Source organism: Haliaeetus albicilla, chromosome 12 (genome assembly GCF_947461875.1).
Source record: "Haliaeetus albicilla chromosome 12, bHalAlb1.1, whole genome shotgun sequence".
Classification (NCBI taxonomy): Eukaryota; Metazoa; Chordata; class Aves; order Accipitriformes; family Accipitridae; genus Haliaeetus; species Haliaeetus albicilla.
This window is the reverse complement of record NC_091494.1, coordinates 27,430,968-27,457,866: the sequence shown is the minus strand read 5'-3', so window position 1 is coordinate 27,457,866 and position 26,899 is coordinate 27,430,968. Positions and strand designations below refer to the sequence as shown.

Below are 26,899 nucleotides of genomic sequence, written 5' to 3'. Positions count from 1 at the left end.
TCTTCGCAGCCAAGGGTGAAAGCGAATCGTGGGAAATCCTGACACGTGGCTGATTTAATTGCTGGCTTTCAGATGGATTTTTGATGCTTTCATCATGGGACGAAGGCAGCTAACACTGCTTACCTTTGATGAAGATCCAGCAGTGAAGACCCTCCTACGCTATTACCCAGCTGTGCTTAACCTAAGAGGGGACGTGACACCAGCACTGAAGCTGAGTGGCGATGCCCGCACTTGGATGCTCAGAGGAGAGCCGTGCTGCCTTGCAAATTGCAACTTTGTTCAAAAAAAGACAAATGAATCTATTTTTCATCATCTTACCATCCACATCGTAAACCTGGAAGAGGAATCTCAGCTTGTCCATCTCATTCCCGTGTATGAGCATGCTCAGGGCTTTCAGCAGCTCCTCCAAACTAATGGTCCCGCTCCCGTCTGCATCAAACAGTGTGAAGAACCTCTCGGCGAAGAAGGACTGCCGGGAGGAGGACAAATGCTCTCACATGGCAGTGGGATGCTCTCCACCAACCAAAACCTGATGCTACAAACAAAGCTCTCACAGCCAGCAATGGGAATCGCCTGGCAAAAGCTGAAAGTCGTGGGGAAAGCCTGAAAACAGGAGGGAGGAACAAAGGCTGCTTTTTGCAGGGGTGTATTGGCACTGCAGCCAGAGGGGCCTGCCCAGGGAAAGGAGGGAGCCCTGGGGACACGGGATGGGACAGGGCAGGAGGCAGCTGGGAGGGAATATTCACTGGGAATAGCCAAGCATGTTTAAAGACAGGCTGTGGATAGCCAATCGATTTTGCATTGCCAATGGTTAATCGGTGGTTTCCACTCCTGCTTGCTGCAGAGTACTGCTAGGTTTCTCTCTCCCTCTTCTCACACAACACCATGCAATTCTATTTTTAAGCTTAATTTTCTCCAAATACAGTAAGAGAGCACAGTTCGGTGTCGGGCTGCTAGTGCTGCCTGGAGGAAAGGACCCCACGACCCAGCTCCCCCCCCCCACACCCCCCCCCCCGGGAGCATTCACCTCCTTCACTTGGAGAGCGGTTTTGAACTCTTCCAAGTTGATTTCTTTGTCCTCCCCCACGATGCTCCCGAACTGCTTTGTCACCCACCGCAGCCACTCGGCATCCTCGGCCGCACTCATGGTGCAGGAACCTGGGGGAGGGAGCAGCGCAGGATGGGCAGCAGCCCCTAGTAATGCCCTATAGCCTTCAAAATCTGCTTTTTTACTGTTCCTGCCATGCTTTCAGCACCTGCAGACTCCCTGCAGCCTTGTGCTCTGGAGCAAAAGGGCGGCTGCTCTCTGTCCGCCTTGCCAGGGCAGGATGGGGCATCCCTCACCGCTGGCCCCAAACTGGGTCCCGCAGCAGCCGCCCTGGGCTGAGCTGGGACTTGGTCAGCCCCGATGGCTGTGGTGATGATACACGTCTGAGGGGCATGTGGGTGCTGCATCACATGCAACCCCAAACTTCCATGTACCGAAGAAATGAGCTACTGAGTCCTATTTGTACCTGCCACATTACTGAACACCGCTGTGAAGGTGCTTGAGGTGATATTAGCACTAATAAAGGGTAACTCCTTCCTTCTTGACCTTTCTTCCCAAGGCAAGTCAAAAGATGCAGCTGTTTGAGCCATCCCTGTGCCTGCACACCCCACGTGAGACTCTCAGTTGCCTTTATGGACCTGAATTAGCAAGCACCAACACACAAGATGGTAAGAGCTAGAGCATTTGCAGGGAGAGGAGACGGGCTACCCCTGCGAAGCAGCTGGCACCTCCCTGGTCTTGCTTTGCCCTTGCTGGAGCAGACATCCTCGCAGGGGCTGTGCAGCTGATGGCTAAAAGAGAGAAATCCCCCCCCCCCCCCCCCAAAAAAAATCTGCAGCTGCCTGTGCTGCACGAGGCTTACATGGCCACCACAACCTGCCAGCCACTGTGGGAGCAGAGCATCCTCGGGGGGGGTCAGCCCACGATCCGGCTTCGTGCTCCCACTCCCCTCCTGGAGACAGAGCTCACGGCTCAGCCCCAAAGGGGCTGCAGAGGAAGGAAGGGTTCCTGTTTTGCTCCCTGGCGGTCCTGCGCAGTCTCTCCTCTTTCATCTCCTGCTCTCAAGCAGCTCGTCCGTCAGGTTAACCAGGTACTTCGGGTACAAGTCCCTGGGCTGCCTGGGTCCCTCTAATCACCCAAGCGTGAGCAGCATCGCACAGCCTGACGTGTTTCACGGTGTGTGCTCAGTGAGGCTGAACTTGTTACACCCACACGTTCATCCTCTGATTTCCCTAACTTTTGAGAGCTCAGTTTTACAGACTGAACCGTTCCCAGACCCTTTCAGCTCCCAGTGGCAGGGAGGTGACGCTCCTCAGTTGAGCTGGGACGAAGGGAGGGTGGCAGCAGCAAGATGCTCTGGGGTTTCCCTTTGCAAACAAAACTCAAGCAGGGAGATGGGAAATTTTGCTCCCCGCAGGCACTCGGCCCTCTTTCCCCTTCCTTCTCCTCTCCTGGATGGGCCTCACCTCCATCCTCCTGCTCCATCCCATTCGGTCCCTGCCTTCTCACCTCCCCGTCCCCCTCTCCACCTCCTGCTCCAGACCTCAGCGTTCTCCAAATCCCCCATCCTTCTGTCAGATCTGTCAGCAGCTCACCAACAGAGTCCAAAATTACCACCGGCTCTCATTATCTTGGGAAACCAAGAGAAAATCAACACAGAGCTGCTGCGTTCAACGAGCCTTTTTACAACTCTGAGCCAGCCTGTGCCATATTACCCCAACCCCCTTCTGTTCACCATTCTCAAATGGCTCCTGTGGGACGTAAAATGGGGGTCGCAGCAGAAGGACATGGTGTTCCCGGGGAGAACAGGCAGCAAGAGAGCAATGTTGGGTAGTGCGGCCAGAAACAAGGCACAAACTTCTGCTCGCATACAGGGCGGTCACTCCCGAGCCCTCTCCTGCTTCACACCGGTTTTAATTTATCATCTTGCCTATCTTACAATCACACTCCGTTTTGTCATCAGGTCTCTAGCTGCAGCCCGGTTCTTCTGTTGCCGCATAATATTTAAAATGTAGCTGATCACAGCTGTTGTATGTTATTCTTTTAATTTCCTTTATTTTATATTTCTTGCGCCATTAAGCAGTCTCACCTCGGGAAGCGCGCGCCCTGCCAAATCCAATAAAGAGCTCATATTCACCTGGTGCTTCAATCCTTATTTACTGGCCATCAGGAACACATGGGGAAGTGTCTTTTTCATACTGCAAGCTTTATTCCTTTTTGAACAAATCCTACTTGTACACCACTAAACTGTGACTAAATTGGGGAGGAGGTTGCCATGGGAATGTCAGAACCAGAAACCAGGTAGTAAAGCATTTCTGCTTTACTACTCCGGCTGATGTCATGGGTGCTCCAGGCAGTAAACAAGCAGCGAAAGCAGGGAGATGGTTTGTACGCTAAGCGGCAGAGTTTCGCTTCATCGCCGGAGCTGAAGCAGCCAATCCCAGCTGGAAAACTTCCTTGGACTACCTACTGTCTTGTTTATTGGAAAGTTTGCGGAGCTTTGTACAAAAATCCCCCTCTGGCTCCATGGGCACAGCAGACACAGCTCAGGTCTGGAGACATTGCCCAGGGACCAAGGCTCGTGCTGCACATAGACCCGATGTCAGGACCATCCACAGCCTCACCTCTCCTACCTTACTGTCCAAGTGTCACCCTGATGCATGCCCTGCATATTGGACCGCAAAGAGCACGGACAAAAGTGGAGAAGGCAGCAGAGTCTGACAAAACGTATAGGAAACCTGCACACACTGCCCTGCAGTCAGCACCTTTTTCCCTCCTGACTCAGTATCATGATGGAAAGTATCAGGAAACACAAAATGCATCACAAAAAAAGCATCTCCTTGGGTCACGACTGAGTAATTCCTCGCACAAGGGCTTATTTCCCTAACCACGATAAGGCTTTATTTGCAATGGTGCTGAACCAGTATTACACTAAGCAGATTTTAAGAAAGTACACAAAAATAGATATAAATATTTTAACCCAACTAAGAGCTGAGACATAGCTGCTGTAGACGCTGCATGCTACTGAGCTTCACTGTGAACTAATACAGTTTCAAGGGGGTTATTCTCCCCATTTCCCAGTGCAGCAGTATTTCTTCTCAACTGTGTGTATTTTACACAAAGTTGCAGCTTTCCCCACTGGGATCCAGTAGAAACCAAGCACAAATTCTGAACTGAGCTAAAAGTGTCAATTCACAATCCAGATAAATTCATTTTAAAACTGTGGTAATCCAAGGTCATGAAACCATTTACTAGGTACAGGGGAGAGTAAAATATAAATCATCCCCGTGTGCTGGATCTTACAGACACAAGCCCCCCTTTATACTCAGAGTATTTCCACTATACAAACATACTGTAGGTATCTAAAACAAAAAAGAGACGAGACCTTAAATTTGCTAATATGACTTAATAAATTGTGGTCAGGCTGCTACAAAAATAACATAATATATTATATTCAGATATCGGTCATTGCATGGAGTGGGATACGGGATTATTTATTCCCCTTGGAGCTGGCGCATGTACCAGCACAAGTCTGTTCTATTTCAGTTCTTGTCTTAAATTCCTCATAGAAGTTTATGAAAATAAGCCCGACGAGTCAATCTCTCAAGAAAAGCACTTCTGTTTTCTCTGCCTGCAGAGAATCCCCTCTCAGGCTTTCAAAGATGACCACAAACCCAGCATTTTTGCACCACACTGGAATGTATGAAGGTAACCAAAGCCATGCTAGCTAGCCTGAAGACAAGGACCCAGTTCTACTAAAACCTAGATCAGGCTTAGAGAAAACTTAGAGCCCAATGCAGGCTGTCTCCACTTAAATCGCTAACTAAAACTACTCTCTAGAGTCAAATTCTGCATCTGTAAAACTTCACAGGACGGTTTCTCAACCGCCTGGCACTCCAAGACCAAAATCAAATGTACGAACACGTACACTGGCCCTAGAATCAGCAAAACACCCAAGGATGAAAAGTAGCTAATACCCCAGCAGCGAAGAGCAAGGCTCATGCCTGCCTAAATGAAGAGGCTGTAATTAATACAGAAGAGGTATATCCCTGTAATATTGCTGAGCAATAATTTTGGCAAGAAGCAACTTTGAAATGTGCAGCTGCCTTCCTGAGTCACTTCTTCAAAGGCAACGTCCCTACTAATGGAGCTTGAAAATTGGGACGTTTGTAGATGTAGGATGATAAACCTCGTGTTTGGTGGGAGGTGGTGAAGACAGCATCCCACTGCGGGGAGGAGGGAAGGCAGAGGTAAAGTCTTCCCTGCTCTAGGAAGAAAGTGACCCTGCCTGGGTCTTTGTGTAGCCTGAAGGCAGTCAAGCCATGAGCCATGATTTTAAGTTATTTTTCATTGCTTCTTGCATTTATTAGCAACTTGAGTTTTGATACATTTTGATTTTTATAGCTTTCTTCCTCCACACCCAGGGAAGCTTTCATGACCTGATGCATTAAGCACAGTAGTGAGCAGCGAGGGCAGAGCCGGCGTGTCTTGCGGTGTCATCCTAACATCAGTGATATTTGATATTTTTCCAAAAGCTTCAACACCTGGAGTCATGTCATGATGTCTGAAACTCACGACTCTCAGTATCTTTGGATCGAGAGCAACTGGGTTCCCTGTCTTCACAACATGAATTTTTAAAGCCCCAAACCAGCAGCTAGCTAAAAAGGGGCTGACTTTTATTATTTATTAGGAATCTCAATTGCTAAGCTAGCCCAGTTTTTACAGGATCTGGCTTGTGATTTCCAGGTGCTTGATGTCGGTAATTCTGAGATAATTCCCCTGTTGAATCTTGCTGTAAGTGTTCCCAAACAGGTGGAGAGGGAGGGGACCCACACGGAGGAGCTGTGGTGTTCCACACTCGTGAAAAAAACATTATCTTCTGAAAACACCCTCAAGTACTTCAAGCTTAATACAATGGGCACATGCTTGATTATAGCATTAACCAAACCGCAGTTTGGCGGCAACTTTGGAAAGGAGAATGGAGATAATACAGTATATCAGTGTATTCACTCAGTGCCGAGTTTCAGGTAAAGACAGTCAAAAAGGAAATATGTATAGACACAGGAGAAAGAAAATGTTTACAAATTTAAGAATTAGATTTGATAAATTAATATCCTTTAAATGGAGATTAATTTTAATATTTTTTTTAAATACTATCCAAAAATTGCTGAGGAAATAAAATCTAAATGATTGTTCACCAGGACAATATAGTGTTTCTCTCATGCTAAAAATATGCACAAAAGCATCATGATTTAAGTGCTGTGCTCCATTTCTTTTCTTAGAACTAAGTTAAACATACTTTATCACTTTATAATTCCACAAACTCTAATCTACAATACTTTAAATACTCAAACTACGCACAAGTAATACAAAATTATAACTGGCCAATATGTATCAATCTAAAGAATCCTCCTCAAAGTATGTAGTTTCCCTTATAAAAAAAAAAAATCAAGTTAATTTTGTATTTACCAACTATCAGAATATTTGCATTAAGGCAAGAAATGATGTATATACTAACAAATTGTGCAACTTAGATCGAAAAATACTTACGTCTGCTCAGATTTTACACAAATGTTTCTACCAAGCAGAAAACTTCAAGATGTTTAAATTGTATTAAAAGTGGCAAAAAAAAAAACTTTCTTTGACAAATAGTCTACTATAACATTCTTAATACTTAAGCTTACCTTAAATCAGGCATTTGATACAGCTTTCATGCTTGTTCAAAGATCCAGTTTGCTGTGGATTCCAATCGAAATGATTTTACCTTAAATGACTGTACCACAGAGATGCGTACTCTTTTAAAGGGTTAAGCTAAGTCAGCCCCAGTAAAGCTTTTCATGTCAAATAAAAAAAAAGGATTTCAGCCGAACCATTAAGAAGCAGCTGGTTGTGACATTTCCATAATTACCTAGTTATTTTAGAACTACTTTGAAAGCGGCTTATGGGTCCCTGCCTAAATACTCTAAAAACTGAAGAGAGCACGTGGCTCCTCAAATGCACATATCCAAGTTATCCACAGAAAACACCACAGGCCCTCAGCTGAGCAAAGGCGAACTGCTCGGCTGAGCCGCGAGCTCTGCGTCCTAGTGGCGATGGAGAAACCTCTATGGACGAGCTCCCCTACCAGGCACTCCAAATACAGCCGGGCGTACAGCAGACCACAGTTCATTCATGTTCATAACAGTACTGTATTTTATAAGTAAGAAGGAGGTATGAGTCCATTTATATCTGATAATTTTTAACCCCACAGTCAGACATGCTTCGGGGGGCTCTGGCCAAGAGCACCGACCAACCACCCAAGTGCAAGCAACTTGCCGTGTTGAGGGATGGACCACAGGAGGCACCGGGCTCCCAAACCCCCATCCATTTGCTAATGTTGTGGAGGTTGTTTCCATTGCGCATCCAAACTGCAAACTCAGAAGTGATTCTTTCTTCAGGTCTTGCAGAAAGCCTTACAAAATTTATTACTGTCAACAGGCACGAGTGCAAGTGCATTATGGCCCCAAACATGTGCCATAAGAAAGTTGCACTCCAACATACTAGGGGTAGTGTGGGGTTTTTTTAATACCTCTCTTTACCAAAACACACATCTATTAGCCTATATTGATAGAAGCATTTGAAAATAAGGCATCTGTTCTGAAAGCATTTAACTCTCCAAAATCCTGCACTTAAAATTGTCTAAAGAGTCTTAATCTTTCTCAATACTGACTGCTTACCCTTGATAAGAAGTAAAAAAACTCGTAATTCACGTGAAGCAGGGAGATCCACTGACTGTGACCTTACTGTTAACCTGACAGCAACGCCTACTGAGATAGCTACCTAGAGTTGGCGAGAATATTTGCAAAGCCAGAGAATTTGAAAAACTTAGAACTAATTACTTGCACAAAAACCTGTGGTTCAGAGTGCTGTATTCACTATTCATTATTTTTCTGCCTCAAAGTTCCACTGGCCCATTGAAGGAATATGAATTATTAACTTCAAACAAGCAACATCAATAATAACAATAAATGAAAAATCAAAGCTGTCAACAATTTATAAATAAACTGGATACTGAAAATTCACTTGTTTTGAAGTAAAAACTAAAGCAGCTACTCCACACTACCAAAAAGTCCATTTGTTCATGTATAGTTCTAAGTGGAAAAGCAGAAAAATCCATTGCAATTGCTCCTACAAGAGAAGACAAATGAGATTTCAGATTATCCAGCCTATTCCAAAACTTTCCCACGACAGTTCAGTTCTGACCTCACTGACTTTAGTTTTCATCTCATTACTAAAATTGTCCGTATTTATGAAACCCTGTCATGCAACAGTCAGGATCGAAACTCCGCTTCTTCCTCTGATGCTTTTTGCTATCTCCAAGTCACATTTTTATTTCTTTGTACCACTTACTTTTGCATACATTAAAGGTCAATGGTTTAAAGCCAACAGCCTAGTTCTTTTAATTTTCATCAGGCAGAAGAAAAAAAGTTTTAAGAAAATATTTTAACTGAATATGCCAAATTTATGAAATAATGACTGTATTAGAAAGTTAGAAATATGTTTTAAAATTAAATGTAATCATTTTCTTTACCAAGAACATGCACATTGTACTTCTCTGAATATAAATCTTGTATCATCATGGTATAACCCCATTTTTAATGGAAAAAGCAATAAAGAAGTATGTCATGGATACTGAACTAAAGGACATACAAGTGAACATACTTAGTTTAAAAGCATCTTTATGCCAAAAACCCCAGAACTTCCATTTTCAGCTTTCAACCCATGCAGAACACTATGTTTCAAGAAAGAACAATATTTGACAGAAGCCTTCTAAGAATTTAACTAAATCCAAAAGAAAATCCAAATAAACAGAAGGAAAATAGAAACAATACAGAGCTCCAAAAATCTGGCAACTAGCAGCAGAAAATGTAAATATTGCATGGTGCTATTTTTAAGTAAGAATATATTTTCCAATGCTGAAATTGGAATATGTCCACAAGAAAAAAAAAATAAAAAAAAATAATTGGAGAACTTGTTGGAGCCAATTTATTGTTGTGCCATTAGTGTAGAACATCGAGTGTATTAAAAAATATGAGTGACTTGAGTTGTCATCTCTTATATGCACATATTAAACACAGTAAAATTTGGAAAAGCCAAATGAACATTACTCTATTTCACTAGAGTCCAATTTATCGTTGTCATATAACAAACGTGAGTAAAAACATTTTAAAATGGTAACTTTTAATTACTGGAATAAATACAGTTATATCTGGTTTGGGTGACTGACAAAACTGAAAATCAATTTTTTAAACCTCAAGGAAAGACAATGACAGCATTCCAGATACTAGTATTTAACTATTTTTTAGAGTGTTTTCAGCACTCTTAAAAGCTGGAATATTTTTCTCAACATAACTATCAATATATGTATTTAATTGATGACTAAAATCATAAAGCAGGTTAATCAAAGATCTTATTTTCCTGGTTTCAGTTGAGCTCTCTCCTAGACCTCATGGACAGAGAGATAGAGACAGAGGAGCAGAGGAAACGTTAGAAAAATTATACAGTTGTTCTTACAAATTCCACTGCTTTTCTCGTGCTTGAGCTTTTGCTGTCTAGATTCCAGCCAATTCAACATGGCCACCGAGATGTGGTTTGTTTAATGCTCTCAGGTGCCCTCTCTACTGCTGTCTGTAACGTTTCAATCATTCCTAAGATGACTCTGCCTAGAGCTTGATGTTCCACCTTCTTAGACTCATGCAACCTTTTTCATCTTTTTGCTGGTAGGTTCTGGGTTTTCAAACTTAATTGCGATATTTAGCATTCCTTTTTTTAAAACATTCTTCAAAGATTTCACTAAATCCATTCATTAACTGATCAAGGGTCTTATTTTTCTTTTTTGTAGCAGCAGTTTGAAATATTAAGGCTAGCTCTTTCAGTGCTGCTGTCAGCTGAGTAGACTCATAAACACATAAAACAACAGAAATATCTGGGTCAGTTTGGAGTGTCAGAACTGACGGTGTTGTAGATGGAGTAGTTTTTCTTGTCATTGCAACGTTTTCTAGGTTTTTTTGCTTTTTAGTATGTTTCCTGTATACTTTAACCAAAAAGCATCAACGGTATCGTTAAGAGCAGGTGTAACGGCTGAATGCTGAGCTGGTGTGCCCTGAGTGGGCACATTTCGCATTATTTGCTGCAGAATGTCCACGAGGTTCTTCAGGATGTCCTCTTCTTTAACTGCTTCTGTCCTAGAGGGAGTTGTTTGAGATGCTGCAAAAGAGTATTAAATAGCTTTTAAGCTGTGTGTTCATGCAAATGTCAGAGGCACATTCGCTACGCTCACTTTTCAGTCAACATCACAAATAGCACAAACTTTAGTACAAATGCACTTTTTCTAGAATAATTATAATCTTCATACTCATAGAAAATCCATTCTTTTGCCATACTAGATAGCAACCCTGCTTTCTTGAATGGATGAATAATGCAGTGAATTCTCCAGTTCACTCTGTCTCTGCAGTGAAATGGAGTTTTTTCCATGCTGCTCTTGAAAGCCACAGTTTTTATGCCTTAATGAGCATGGGAAATGTGCATGGGATGCCTTCCTCAAGAGCTTATTGGCTTGAAAAAGGTCCTATTGCTTCGCATGCAGCTGAACTGCAGATTGTTGCTGTGCAAGGGAAAAGTTCTTACCACAGACTATAGCACCAACTGCGTCTGCAGCTGAAGTCTCAGTAGATGAGGAGGGATGATGCACCATCATCTGTCAAATACAAAAACTAACTTTAATCGCATCAGGACTTCCAGCTCATTGAAATGATAATATTCATCACCGTATTATCGCACTGAATTTTTTAGGTTCAAATTAAGACAAACTACTGTAAAAAACTGGGGTGGAAGAAGACAACTTCAATCCAAACATTTTGCCTAGAAAGGCCTGGAAACTCAAAGTTAAGGCTACTATTTTTAGCAAAGAAGCAATCAAACCAGGGCAAGAAAAAAAACCAGTTTGTTTGTGAACATATTCTTTACAATACTCACAACTCATAAATTTGCTTCTCTTCTAGATGCACCATGTGGGGGAGAATACAGGCTTTTTCAAGTTTAAAAATGTCAAAATCCAATTTGCAAATGAACACTTTCAGATGAACATTCTAATTTACACTTTGATTTCCTATCTTTTTTCTTGGAAAAAAAATTACAGCAGGTAGATTCTAAACAGCTACCCCATCTGCATGCTGAAATACATGTACAAACTTCCACAGGTACAAAACTTTGAATATTAATTAAAGCCTCAAAAAAGGCCAGTGGCCCTACATGTACACAGCATATTCTTTTGCCATTAGACTTAGTATTTTTGAACAGCACAGCACAACTAAGAATGTACAACTTTTGAAGAGTACCGTACAACAAAAAAGTACCGTGCATTCTTTAAAATTACTTGCACCTCAGAAGCAGCAAAGTTCCTCCACTCAGAGCTATTCTGAAATACTGAACCAAGCTGGTCATCACTAACAACTATAATAAAATGTCATAAAATTCACAGCACATCACAAACTTTTGAAAAACATGGAAACTACATTATTATCTTTGAAAAACATGAAATCAGAAAAGAACGTTATGATTGTTGTTCCTATATCATCATTAAAATCTTAGCACTGGAATAGTGTGACATATCAGAACTAAGTGACATATTGTAAGAACTGCCACTTGGTGAAGTTAATCCTCTTCACTAGGAATAAATAAGTGTCTTTATGAAAGGTTCCACTGTGCAAATTTTAAAATTAAATTCATGCAAGTCTTTCCATACTGGGAACCTGCTAGGATTCCCTTTTGTCTCCCTTGACATCGGTCCCATAAAAATCAATGGGCAAGCTTCCTAATAGTTTCAAGAGCAGCAGAATTTGGCTTATCATATACACAGTAGCACCAAAATGGCAAGTAATTAATGAGAAATAAATACATCCATGCTCCAAAGTCCCCTCATTAAAATTACCTTTACATGTTTAGCATTCCTGAAATTATGCTGCAATGCTAAAAGAAAGAAAAATTTTTAGAAACATACTCAGTCACTCAGCACAAACACAAACAACGTGATCTCAATTTGATACATAGGCTTGAATTTGCTGTTCTCTGTACTTTATAATCTTCTGCTTTGAATAGAAGTTGCTATGTCATAAGCAGTTCTGGTAAAGGAAAGCTGCACAGCTCTATTGTGAAAGAACAGAAGAGAGTGGCCTCTTTTTTACAGCTAGGTTTCCTTTTTTTGCAGTGAGTCCTCTGAAACTTGTACGGATTTTTCCTGAAACACAGATTCCCTTCCAAAGCTGGAATTTCCTTCAGAGGATGAGAACTTCTAAAAACAGAGAGAAAATGAATTATTTTCCCACATAGCACCTTAATAAAGATACTATATTGAAGCATCCTATCTAGTGACTCAATACAGTCTAACCACCTCCAATGAAATGCTGTAAAGCCTTATTATTGACCTTCTAGACAACATGATGCATCTCCTTTCCCCATGCCACACTGCTCTCGTGATCCCCCAGGTACATATTTAAAAGCGTTCAAGTGTTCACAAAAGTTCAGAGGTTTATTTTGCAGGGATTGACTTCCACCTTGCATGATCAGTTCATCCTAACAATTTCAGAGCGAGTTAGAAATAAAGCTAGTGGCAATTTGCCTGTATGACGCTGCATGAGTACAGAAAATCTTACTGGTCCCTCCTGCGCAATACAGAAGAGCAGCTTTGGAAAAAAAATACATGAAAGGTAATATAAAAATGAGATCTGATCTTCTACTGCTAGATAAAGGAGCTATGCAAGTTTCCACCTTGGCCATTAAATAACTTGCACAGCAGAATAGGACTAGTGAAATAGCAGCATGCATTTGTACAACCGCTTCTATGATGTGATCATTACAATGGCTACGTTACTATCTAGATCACTTAAAAATTGCACTCCAGTAAGTCTCCAAAATCAAAAAGACACACAAAGGAAAAAACATCAAAGACAATATTGAACCTTGAAGCTTAACAGTAAGGATATGTTGCAGTAACTGCTCAACCTAAAATACTTCAAATTGTTTCCTAAGTCTATGTTTTTCTGAGAGACAGACAATATAAAATAATAAGAATTTCACAGTTAAAGCCTTCATGGTTAATCAGGAACCAAAAGCTAGGAAACAGAGCTGCAAACAAAACTAACCGTTATAAAAATCGAATTAAAATGTTACACAAACATTTATTTGCTAAAAAGGGTGTGTGATTTTTTGCTGAAAGAATGCAAATAAACTTCTGGCTTTCTCTTGTCTTTCGTGAGGCTTCACAATACCTCAACATGTATGTAATAAATAAAGTTTTAGCTGAAAAAGTTATAGAATCTTCTTTACAGAACAGCATCCACACAAGAAAGCATGTTTAGAGCAAGGCTGAAACCACAAAAGAAAATAAATTTGACCTTTGATGACAAAGAGCTTTCCTCACATGATCAGTTCTCCAACAAGTGAGGGTTTACAGAGACTTTCATGCAGTGCTTTCAATAGCATGAAGTTTTCTAATTTCATAATTTAGATGAGCAATCTTAATGACTAAAAATTAAACTGAGAACAGGGGAAAAAAAATTACAGCTACACTCCTATTCAAGCAATGGGAGAATCTGAAAATCTAAGGGATCTCAAAGGGTTTACAGTGGAGGAATTATACCGATTAATCCATTTTGCCTGTGGAATTACAAAAAAACCCCATCCCCAAACCCACACTGTAATCCAGAAGATGGAAAGCCTCTCTGGTTCCTACGCTGTGATTTGTCATCTCTGGAGGACAGATGTAAATTGGAAAGAGAGGAAGAGGACCAGGGCTGTCAAGAAAAATATTGATTTGTACTCAGCTGTCTTCTTTAAAATTTCCTCCAAACCTCCCCAGAATAGCAATTCGTGCAGAAGCAGAAGGCCCATCAGCTGTGACTTGACATTGCATCCTCTTGCCTGTAGGCTCACCAGAAAGGTCTTCCATCCACTGAAATGGCAGTTACCGTCCCCCAAAAGATGCTAACAGACTAAATGCTGTCAGCTGGGAACTCAAAGGCTTAGCTATCATATGGACTGATTTCCTAAATGTGTAAAGAAAAAAAGATATTTCCCCTCCTCTGTATCAACAGAAAACATTTTTAAGTGCTACACTCAAGTAAACTGCCAACGGAATAGAAATATTATAAACTTTGGTGGCATCTGCAGGTGCCTTCTGCTCTTTCCAAATGTTCCTTATGCCTCAGTTAGCAGCAGCCCTACAACTTCTACCATGCTAGGAACAGTATCTGTAAACAAGGAAAGGTTTCAGGTAATAGATGGCCTCTAACAGGTTTATCTTGCATTGCCTTCCGGTATGAATAGTGTTTTAACAGTTTATTCAGGTAGAATATTGTGAAGACAATTTAAAAGTTTTATTGCTATACAGGAGGCAAAGCCTAGCATTATTTTTATTTCTGTAAAATTTTCTATAATGGCTAAATATTTAAAATATATATTCCATAAAAAGGTACACAGAAGACCGTGTGAAAAGGCCACAGATGCATTCCAGTTCATTCAATTTCAGGGCAAGAACATAAAGTTTTTTGGTCTTTTCTAACAAGCCATTGCTCAGCAAACAATCAAAGAGAACAGCAGTGGTAGACGTGTTCCCCCTCCTCAACTGCCCTTGCTAGCCTGCAGCAGCAGCATACAGCCACGCACTGGTGCTCCCCATCCTGCTCACTCGCTTTCAGACACATGCTGAACTCCAAGTAATGCATCTGACAACGTCATTCTTGATGAAGTCTTGATTTAAGCAAGAAGAGGAGTCTTGATCTAAGTTGTCATTTCCATCAACAGCAGATTAATGCACTATCACTAAGCAAACGCCTGTGGTATGGGCCATAACAAAATACTTCCAGTGAAACAAATGACAAGCTTTGAAATGAGAGAATTATTTGAAGAAACAGGTAGAAAATGCAAGGAAGAAAATGAAATTTTAAAGCAACATTAGTCACAGGAGATGATGACTGTGGGGAGAAGATGGGCCAGTCACTCATCACTTTGCGCTCTGCTTCGCTTGGTGGCAGAAAAGCTCAAGCATTCACACCAGATTGCAACTTTAAGAGCTGCAGAAGAGCTATTTCGGCTTGCCACTTCCCTAAATACATGAACATTATGTTCCTTTAGGCCCCTCATGACGTGACAGAGTAACAACCCTTAACCTATAACTGATAGGACATAAATATATTTTTATAAGCACAGAGAAGCGACATGGTTTCTCGGCACTTAAAACACCTTTAAAAAATAAGTATTAGGAAACACTGAAAAGAATATATCTAATGCCACTAGCTTCAGTAGTATAATGATAGCCCCTTCAATTTTTTTTGTATTCAGCATTTTAATTTGGTAAGGAATTGTATATGTAGCTAAGCAGTTCAGCATCCCCTTTATGGATAATTCTAACACTTCCTATCTGTTTTTACATGCTCAGCACCACGAATAAAGCACAGCACAAACCACGACGGTTCCTGGGAAGTAAACAGGCATGTGAGCCCAGGACCAGCTACATGATAAATCAGTAGCCGCCCATGGAAGGGGCCGCTGCAGCCCCGGCCCCTTTGGGCCCTGCATCGCCCTTGGGAACACCTCAGACTGGCAGGATTTGGGGTAGAAAAAGAGGAACCCCAGTGCTGCCCCCACACCATCACAGCAGCACCCAACGGCTGCACCCAATGGCCTCTGTCCCGTTGGGCCTCCCCTTCCCAGCGCACCCGTCCCAGGCAGGGAGCTGGGGAACAAACCATTGAATGAATCATAGAACGGTTTGGGTTGGGAGGGACCTTAAAGATCATCTGGTTCCAACCCCCCTGCCATGGGCAGGGACACCTTCCACTAGGCCAGGTTGCTCAAAGCCCCATCCAACCTGGCCTTGAACAATTCCAGGGATGGGGCATCCACAACCTCTCTGGGAAACCTGTTCCAGTGCCTCACCACCCTCACAGTAAAGAATTCCTTCCTTACATCTAATCTAAGTCTACCCTCTTTCAGTTTAAAACCATTACCCCTCGTCCTATCACTACAGGCCCTTGTATAAAGTCCCTCTTGGGCTTTCTTGGAGGTGCCCTTTGGGTACTGGAAGGCTACTATAAGGTCTCCCCGGAGTCTTCTCCTCTCCAGGCTGAACAAGCCCAACTCTTTCAGCCTGCCTTCACAGGAGAGGTGCTCCAGCCCTCTGATCATCTTCGTGGCCCTCCTCTGGACTCGCTCCAACAGGTCCATGTCCTTCTTACGTTGGGGGCCCCAGAGCTGAATGCAGTACTGCAGGTGGGGTCTCACCAGAGCAGAGTAGAGGGGCAGAATCCCCTCCCTCGACCTGCTGGCCATGCTTCTTTCCATGCAGCCCAGGATACGGTTGGCTTTCCGGGCTGCAAACGCACATTGCCGGGTCATGTTGAGCTTCTTGTCAACCAACACCCCCAAGTCTTTCTCTGCAGTGCTGCTCTCAATGGGGATTGCTGGACCTGTGCAAGGCACAGCAGGCACAGCCAACCAACGGGCCAGTGGATGCAGGCGTGTGTTAGCCACACGCTGAAAAAATTAATAAAGTTCATTTACATATTGGCGCTCTGGGGGTTCTCTGCTATCACAAGTGACACACCATAAAACCAAACTGTTTTTAGGATGCAGGATCCAAATCTGAAATTACTGCAATCACAATTTGCTGCAATTAGGGCAGAGAAATACGCAGCTGTAGGCAGGGTGCATGACCAGCAATAAATAACCGCTTCTGCTGTACCATTGGTGCCTACTGCTGCTGATACAGGCTGTGCCCTTCAGAAACACCCCAGGCAAACCACCTGCGGATCTTCCCAGCCCTGAGGTACTTTTCACTGTGCTTTTGCAGGGACTTTGGTCAAGGGGTTGAAATAACCCTGCTACCTATAGGTACCATGGCAGGGGTTGCCATGTCCCGGCAGTACATGCTAGGGGTGTGACGGGTGAGAATGGGGACCTAGTGTCACCTTTATACTGGAGCCACTGCCATAGACGAAATCATCCAGGTCCCAGCTCTCCAAAGAAACCAGCTGAATTGTGGAGTACAGGATTGATGAGGGTGTGCAGGGGCAGAGAAGTCCCTGCACACATCCACACCTGACCCCTTGTCCGAGGGCCTGATGGTAGCGTGAGTTGGTTACACCACGATTTACTTCTCTCTTGATTGTAAGCATGTTAAAAGAATCAAATTATATTGCCCATCATTAGCTACTGATTTTAAAGTGATTGTTCCGGTTAACATGTCCTTTAGGAAACAAGTGGGTGAATTAGAGGTGGCTGCAACCTGTATCAAATTGAGAATTATTTAGTGCAGCAATAATCCAGCTATTAGCCCTTATCCACAGCTGCTTGCTAAAGAAGATCCTGAAAGAATTTTGAACTAACAAGTGGCAGTTAAGAATAGTCCAGGATTGCCTGTTCCAACTTTGCTAGCAATATTCCCCCAGTTAAATAAGATAATGCATCTGAAATGGTTAAATAAGATAGTGGTACTGAATGGTTACATAAGATAATGCATTTGAAATATGAGGAATAAATTCCTTGTCATTTAAACACGTAGGAGAAAGCCTTCACACAGAGTCCCCTGGAGCATTTTTCTTTACAGACCACCGACACCATGTTATCACCTTTCAGAGAAGGACCCCATTAGTATGCTCTAATAAAAGGGTCTCCACTGTTCCTGTGACCTTTGTCAAGAAGCCACACCACTCTGCCCAACTTCAAGGGCACTTTTCATCACCTGTGGCATGACAAAATGGACAGCAATAGGAAAGGACAGAAATACAAGAAAATTACGCGTACCCCTCGATATGAAGGGGAAAAAATCCATGTCATCAAGAAAATTGAGTTGCTATTCATGACAGACATTAAATTTCACTGTTGCAATAGGAGAGAAGGCATCCAAAAGGTGTTAAAATTAAGCCTTCTACTCGATAGGCTCATAAAGTTTGGTCCAGAGGAGTGAGCACATCACAGGAACAACCATTCTCTGGACAGCGATGACTGCAGTGGGGTCCTTCAGCAGAGAACACCGGGCTTGTGCTGCCTAAGGAAAAATGGACTGCGAGCATTTATATTTAAAGAACAGTGGGAATAAAATCTGGGAGACATTAGCAGCAACTGACAGAAGAAAGCAGTCTGTGGGTACTGGAAAAGATGTAACCTGCACTGAAACCTGGCTGTGCAGGCACAGTGACTGAATGCTCAGCTTCTCCCACTGTGGAGCTATTTCTGGGCTTGGAAAGAAATCCTCTAGAGGGAGTCAGAAAATTGTTTAAAGGATTTTTTTTTTCCCTTTCAGTCTGATAATATCAAAAGACTAAGGGACCATGAGCCATTCCACAAAGAAAAATAGTAATTAAAGAACTTCGCTTCATTAAATGAGGAATATTTAGAGCACAGCAGAGGCAAAAGGCTCATAGAGCAAACAGAAACACTTACACCCAGAGAGGCACGGGCTCTGGTGCAGCAAACTGCAGACCAAAGGGGAATCTGCCTCTCCAGGGAACTTCAAAGAAAGACATTTTCACCTGTCAAAGAGATTTTTGGAAATAAAATCCATGCAAGCCAGAAGAGCTTTAGGGATGAAAGGCTTGCAGTGACAGTGCCAGGGTGAGAGTAGCCAGAGCAAAGTGAGGGCGTGGGAGGCGGAGGGTCAGCCCACCAAGGTCAGGGCTGTCAGCCGGCAGAGCTGAAAGATACGCCGTTTCACGGCTGTGTGCATCAGCACTTCCAAGTTCCTGGTTCAGCCACCAGATACAGAAATATAGTAAATATTTAATTAGATAGCAGTATGGCCAACATAGCATCACTGTTTGTTCAGGGAAGTATTTTAAATAATTTTAAATTGAAAAGTTATTTTAGGCCCTTTAAAAATTACAGCTGTTGTAAATCACTGGTGGAAATGCACTCTCTTTTTTTTCCCCAAAAGTTATGAACAATTTCATTATATCCAGAATTTATTATCCACAGTTTGACAGGACACTTTTAACCTATTACAAAATTTATGGTTGTGATTTCAGTAACACTCTGTAGCTGTTTATCTATGTGAGTAGCACCAGAAAAATCAATGGAAATGCATGTGTGAAAATGGGATTTCTGTTCCAGGGAAATGCTAATTCTGTTTTGTTTTGGGGGAAAAAAAAAAACCTGAATCAGGATGAAAAGTTGATATTGCAAAACTAACAAAATGGAAAACACATGGGAAAAGGAAAGTTTTCTTTCAGAGCTTCAAAACAAATTTACTAGAGCATTTCTTTCACTTTGATGTCTGCATTTCAAAACAGAAGAGAAGACAGACTGGCCCAGCTACCAGTTTGCAGCATCCGAGGCACCATTGTTGCAAGGGTAGTCCTGCATTGGGAGCAGGGGAAAGGGCTGGCCCTGGCAGCCGTCACGTACCCCCTGCAAACACCCAGGCAGCAACTCCTGCAAGCCGGTGGCAGCACCCACTGGGAAGGAAACCCTTCAGAGTAGCTGTGGCCAAACAGCAATTCCTCGTGGCCAGCAGAGCTGTTCCGAATGCAGCACCTGGCTGGAACTGCCAAAATAAGAACCACCTCAAAATATTGAAAATAATAACATCTGAAATCTGAAAGCCAAACAAGACCATTCACACTATCGAATATGAAATGAGGTGGGAAAGGCAAACCAAAACATGCTTTCAATTTTTGAAGATTTTACAGTTTCCCCCCCCAAACATTACTGAAACATCAAACACATTAATTTTAAAAAACAGATGCTTTGATATGAGACTTCTATCCAAACATTTCTGCCCATTCCAGTTTAGTCCCTAAACCAAATCAGTGAGAACTTAGGATCCTGAGAGGTTCCTCTACCAGCAAAGCAGTTGGAGTGAAGATGGCATCCACTCCAGACAAAAGACTGGACTCTTTACTGCATTCCTCTCAAAACAAAATTTCTTTTTGTTGAGAGTTGGCAGCTCCAGCTCTGGCCTACCTTTCAGTTCAGTTAAAATACAGCTAATTTAAAAATGTAGGCTCATCCCTTTAGAACAAGTCTCACTCAGAGATGAATCAGGCTTGACACGGCTGTCAGGTGGCAGCAGCAGACGGAGTACAGCAGTACTCCCAAGGGCTAGAGATGGCAGTACTTATGCAGGATTTATAGAATTGGAAAACAGAAGGAAAAGGCTAACTTTGATATTTAATGCTGGGAACGCCACACCAGGGGCTGCAGGTTGTCACATTACTTCTGCACGCAGAGAGAAGCAAGCTTAGGGACTGGACTATTGCAGTGGGACTCCCATCCTCTTGTTCCTCCCCGTAGGCACCCAGAGAACCCCTCAATACCACGCAGCTGTTTCTCCTGCACCCATCAAATCCCCCACCCCCAGAGGGGGGGCTTTCTTGTAACTGCATGGTTTGCAGGAGCTGAATCTAATTCAGAAATTACTTCCCAGGAACAACCCATGTGTCTCTCTCCGTGGCTTTTCGACATTTATGTGGTAAATGCTCAGCTACTAGAAGTGATGAGCCAGACAAAGGAGTTGCCAGGTTCTTCTCTGTGACAGCTCAGTACACACTTTTGCTGCCAGCGCTGTGCAGACTGCAGGGAGCTTCCCTAGGAATAGCCATGCTCAGAGACCCTGTGCTCACCCACCAAAGATGCTCTTCCCTGGTCATCACCCGTCAAGACAGCCCCGACAACACTCATTCTGCAAGTTATTCTTTTCTGACTATGGTACACTTGAAACAATCTCTGGACTACTGCCAAGCATGCTTCTTCCTTGAAACTTGTAGCCCTCTATTCGCTCAAAGAAAAAACAAACAAAACCAAACCAACTGAACAAAACCCCAACAAAACCAAAAAAACCCACACCCCACTCACAAAGCCCCCCAAAAAACAAACCAAACAAAATCTACACCCACTTTTTACTGAAGCGTCTTGTTCCAACTCCTCAGTTTCCTCTTGTTTAAGGGAAAGAATATTATAATGCATCTTAGAAAACACACCCCATCTTTGTAATACTGTATTGTTAGCAAAAGTAAGGGTCTGTCTATGCACAGATTTTTGTACCAATACAACTAACTACATTTGTTTGGAAACAAATACAGTTAATTCATAAAACTTGCTAGTATCACTGTAATTATATTAGCATAAACTTATTGATGTAGTTCATGAAATCACTTAACTACTATGCTTATTAAATGCATGCGTAATTGTGCTTAACCCAGCTCTAAATTTGACAAACATATGCCTGACATTTTTGAAGTGCTAGTAAAGAGTATGTTCAAGTGAACCCCTTAGAGATCTCAAATCTAAATTAGGAATCTGAGATAACAGGAACACAGAGATGGCATTAAGTTCCAGAAAATACGTTCAGGCCTCAAGCCTAACAACTTGCCTATACTCAAAATTACTTGCAGCTCTGCTTGCTATTTGGTGTTACAAAGTAGTCTGTGTTGATAAACAGAATTTTTTAGGAAACAGCTGGTATTTAGAAGCTCTCAGGAAACAGGTTTACTGGGACACAGAGGGAGTCCACAGGCAGGCAGTCACCCCCAACAACTGCTGCACCTCTGCCAGACTCCCCACTGCTATGTTCTACCTAACCATCAGAATTCATGTTCTCTTTTCTCCCCCTGCTACTTGACTATACTGGTGACTGCTACTAACAAAGCTCCTAATGTCTCTGAATTCCTGGCCAATCTACGCCAAAGGAACAATGGTACAAAATACACTCTTGGAGAGCCTGCTTTGGCCAAAACAGAGGTAAAAAGTGGAAGAATGGAGTAAAGATTCCATAAAGCGGGTCAGAATAAAGGACAGAGAAACAGCCAGTACCTGGCAGGGCTGACAAAGCCAAGGTTTTCCTGAATAACATGTTGGTTCTACACTCACAAAGTGTGCTGTAGCCTGCATGTATCCTGTGGCCCTTCTCTTCTCAAAAAAACCTGACTTAATACATTCCTGGAGTTAGGAGCCCCCCAGTAACCTCATGGTAGTCAGAGAGGCTGGAAAAAACATTCGACAAAACACCCTCTCTTGAAAGCGATCTTTGAGACCAACTGTGGAAAGCAAAAAGCCACTGGTTGTTACCGGTAGGTGCTGTTCTGGGCTCCCCAGTACAAGACAGACATGGACTTGTCCTAGAGCACGTCAAGTGCAGGGCCACAAAGATGATTAAGGGACTGGAGCATCTTTCACACAAGGAGAGGCTGAGAGAGCTGGGACTCTTAAGCCTGGAGAAAAGCAGGTCAGGGAGATTTTACCAGTGTGTATAAATACTTGATGGGAGGGAACAAAGATGAGGGAGCCAGGCTGTTCTCAGTAGAGCCCAGCAACAGGAGGCAAGGGGCACAAATTAAAAAGCAATGGAAGTGTCATCTCAACGCAAGAAGACACCGGGGTGTTTTGTTTTGTTTTTTACTGTGAGGGTGGTCAGACGCTGGAGCAGGTTTCTCAGAGAGGAGGCATTGTCTCCAAACCTGACTTGACACGGTCCTGGACAACCTGCTGTAGATGACCCTGCTTCAGCAGGGGGGTTGGACTAGTTGATCTCAAGAGGTCCCTTCCAACTTAAATGATTCCGTGATATGAGTTCCATTGGTGAGTTTCGTGCAATTCAGAAACTCCACTGAGGAAAAAATAATAAAAAAAAAAAAAAAGAAAAAATCTCAAGCCATTATCAAGTTCCTGTGCATTACTCAGACAAAAATAACCCAAGGGGGGGGACAAACACCTTCTGGTCAGCAGTGCTGGCTCCATTAGAGAAGCCCTAGTGATTTATCTGTCAATACCAAATTGGCTAGCTATGGACTTGCAGCTGGGGAGGAGGCAGTAGTGAATGCATATAAATGTTGTGGAGCCACAAAACAAGATCTGTGACAGAGAAAAGTCATTCCAGACATCCTCAGCTTCTCTTACTGCAGACCTACAGCACTTCCCAGTCAGGGTCAGCCGGCTGATCCCCAAACTGGCGTTTGTTGCATAAACTTTCTCAATTTAAGAAAAAAAAAAAAAAGCATTATGTTCTTCTACATCAGTCCCTTTCTCAGTGTCACTGGGTCTAGATCTATTGCCTATCTTTACACATGCCTGCAGCAGCCGGCTTGAACCCACCAGCGTGAGGAATGCAGTGCAGATGCACATCTCTTCCTCTTTGCTAGGGCCTGTCTCTACTTTGGGGTGGGGGGGTAATACTTGTAGTATAAAACAAGAAGCATCACAGGGCTTGCTCAGTTTGAGATTAAGTCCCAAATTTCAGTTACCCCGATACAACTCACACAACATGCAACACAGTAATTGCCAGAACACACAGCATACCACCACAGTGAACCATGAGATGGCTTACCAGAACAACGACTACCTCCTTCAAGATGTCACCAGGCTGTTTGGCTATCTCATTACTTAAAAGACCTTAATCATAATGTACCTATACACTACCAGCACTCTGCTCTCTCAAAGGTGGCTGAAATGCAAAATGTTTAATGCAAATACTGAGATCCTAAGATGGGTTTCAAATATGGATGCACTCTAGGAACTCCTGAATAGAGTTTTGTTTTGGTTTTGGGGGGGTTGTTTGTTTGTGGGGGTTTTGTTGGTTTTTTTGTTTGTTTATTTGTTTTACACATGCTACCTTCAGGAACAAGGATCTTAAATACCTGGAAGTCCTGGGACAACACAAACCGCCTATAGAACAGGCACACACAGCTAAAGGGAAAATTGGTCTGCTCAAAGAAAATATTGCACATTGATTCCTTTGGGGGAAAGATTAAAGTTTTGGGGGTTTTGTTTTGTTTTGTTTTCCAGGTTGTGAATTTTCTTTATAAACCCTAAAAACAAAAGGTGAAGTGTAACTAGTTACATTTGTTTAAAAGGAAAAAAAAAAATTTCCTGCCTGCTGAGATCTTACATTGGATGCTAAGGTTTTCTCTCCCGTGGGGTATGCGTAGTCAGAATCTGAGAGACATGGTAGCAAAATTTGCTCTGCAAAGGAAATTGCTTTACTAGAGGTGGCTTAAAATTATCTGGTTTCTATTTATGTTCATTACTCAAATACCTGGGGAGAAGTAACATTGGCTGAGACTTCAAATCCCTGCCTTTTCAAGGAAGGGTTTCCAAGGCTGACAGACCCCATCTCTGGGTTATCCACAGTCTCCCAACAGAAAAAAAATGCAAGCTGTATTTCTGGAAAGATAAAAGAGGATTTCTTTTCCATCCTGTTTTTTAGGCATCATGGAAAATATTTTTTTTAAAAAAATGACATCACAAACCACTTCTCCCCATTTTGCTATATGCTACAAGCAGGAACAGCAGCTTTTTGAGAAACATCCATAGGAATAATAGATCACAAAGGCATGAGAGAACTGGAAATAACAGAAACCACGAAGAAAAAGATTTTGGAAGGTACAAAAAAAAAAAAACCTCAAAAGTTTTCTACCTACCTGATTTCCCATCCACGAGTTGTCGACGCTCCCCAACCCCCCCAGTTCCAAGGTCTGCATCTTAACTAGCTAAAAGCTATTAAATAGTCAGAGAATTAGTTTTGGACCCATGTGTATATTAGAACATCTAAAGGGAAATTAGGCAAATAATCACTTTCTATTCAGAAGCCTAACTCAATTTTAATATTAGAAGAGTACTACTTACTTCCAGTCCCACCAGTTTTCCCAGAATCTCCACCCCATTAAACTTGCTTGGCAAGATACTGACTGACGACGCATTCCCCCAATGAAATGCAAGTTAGGAATCACTTGATCATCGGCATTCTTTGGCAGACTGTTCCTAAGAGTGTTTCACAGGTTGCTGAGGAATCTAGGAGCTGATTAATGCTTCCTTAGGTATTACATATGCCTGATCTACACTGGTAACCCCTTCCAGGGACATCAGGCCGCAAGTCACATCTGGAGAACTCTTCATGTTCCACACAGGTTGCTCAATCACTCTGTTCCTTCTTTTTGCTATTTGAGTGCTATGGCTAGTCACTCCTGTCTAGTATCTGCCAAAGATCACTATCAGTGGAATAGTAAACTTTTAGAAAGCGATACTAACTAATATTACTTTTGGATTTTCTAACAATAACGTAACAAAATAGCCAAGCCAGTTATTTCTGCTGAGGAACAACACATCTGCAAATCATGGGGCACTTGTAAAAAGAAATTTCAATACAAAAGCCTTTGGAACATATTTATATAAAATGTTAAAGACAGCCAGAAACACCTTTATTTTATGCAAATCTCATAGAACATGAATCCCTCCTGGCCCAAACTTGTGTACACTAAGGATTCTACCTTATTCATTACTTCCACTTCTTAAAATCAAGTATAGCTAGCAAAACTTATGCTGTGCTCTACGCACATAGCCCCTAGGCAATGGACAAAATAAAGTCTGCTTTGGGATATATGTTTACTAAATGCATGAAACGTTAACAAACTCTGTTTGTAGAAATCCAGAGACGCAGAATTCCAGAGTCAGAAATGTAAGATAAGACCCTGGAAACTGCACTGGATATGGCCAGAAAAATGTTAATGCTAACAAAGCATGGCTATAACACATTTTTTGTTGGGCAACAAGTTAAAAGCACTTTAACACAGATGACACTCACCAGACAGTCACAGTCATCCACACAAAGAGAAGACTATTTTGTTGTTGTTTTTGGAATATCTGACTATGTATATTAGGCAATGGTTTCATTTCAGTGCTAAGTTACGGCCATACTGACAGCCAAGTCACATATACTTACCTTGAAGCAAGAATAAACAGGAAGGTTAAAAACACTGTGGCACTTCATGGCTATTTGAAAGACAGGCTGTTGTCTAGCTACATACTTAATGTTCATTCTTCTACCTTGAAAGAAAGGCTAAAATGTATTCACTGCTATTAATGAACAACTAAGAAGCAGGTATGCTCATCATATCAAAAAAAGCTTCATAAGGCAAGCTAGTGGTAGGTTAACCCCAAACCAGTCCTTTCTATCACCTTTACCAAATAAGCAACTGGCTTCTACTCTGCTACTCACTGTTATAGGATATTCCCTGCAAGTTCAGTTGTGAAATAAAAAAACTATGGGACCTCAAAAACTCCCTGGAAAACGATGGCATCTTGCAGAGATCTCAGGTTAGAGGTGATCATAGAATCGCCAAAGAAACTGTAAAATTATAAAAGGGCAGGACAGAGCCACTTAATCCCTGCAGCGAGGTGGACTTGCCCATATCAAAACCTCAAGACATCAAGGATCTGACTCGCCTAAACAGAGCAATTGCCAAAAGGACAGCAACACTAAGGATCTCGAGAGCGTTTCTTCCCCAATTTCAACACTTTACCCAGCAATTAAAAACAATGGCTTTCTGTACATGTAATCAACTGCACAACTGTGCTGTAAATCTGTGGGCTTGACCCTCAGTCAGGCCTCAAGTTAGCTGCAGGGGGATTCTGTCAAAACAGGATTAGGCCACGAGAAGAGGTGGCCAGAACTGAGTAAAGGCGATGGTTCTCAGCAGGGGGAACAATATATATGTTTGCATCTAATCAAGACTTAAGGGGAGTGCCTACACTTTTTAATTAAAACGCTTAATGAGCTTAATGTACAAGATTCAGTAATAGGACCTTTTGGCAGGAATCTACAGGATACCCCTTAAAAAAAAAAAAAAAAAAAGAAAACATGCTCATTATAGGTACTTTTACACTCCTGCTCCTCCTTTATTGTGGACTTTTTTTGGGTGGATTTTAGATATTCCTGGGGAGTGCAACATTGCTCTATGATTATAAAGTGAATTTGTGGTAGAAGTAGCCCTTTGTAAAACAAATAAAAAATTAAAAAAAAAAAAAAAATTCAAGTAGTGTCTGCCT

At 42.2% G+C, this 26,899-nt stretch overlaps 1 protein-coding gene across 6 annotated transcripts in view; it reads right to left on the bottom strand.

Moving 5' to 3' along the window:
- The window catches only part of NOX5 (NADPH oxidase 5), a 51,098-nt gene that overhangs the window by 8,634 nt on the left and 15,565 nt on the right, over positions 1-26,899 (bottom strand). For 2 of the 6 annotated variants that reach the window (XR_011327160.1, XR_011327162.1), the window contains exon 5: positions 10,321-10,784. Coding sequence is in view for 1 of the 6 variants with exons in the window: in XM_069798678.1 (XP_069654779.1) it covers positions 319-469; positions 1,028-1,147 (271 nt within the window). In the remaining 5 variants the exon portion in view is untranslated. Of the gene's footprint in view, positions 1-318; positions 470-1,027; positions 10,295-10,317; positions 10,785-12,017; positions 12,378-26,899 lie in introns of those variants that run through there. The other 4 variants (XM_069798678.1, XR_011327158.1, XR_011327159.1 and 1 more) reach the window with 4 other exon arrangements.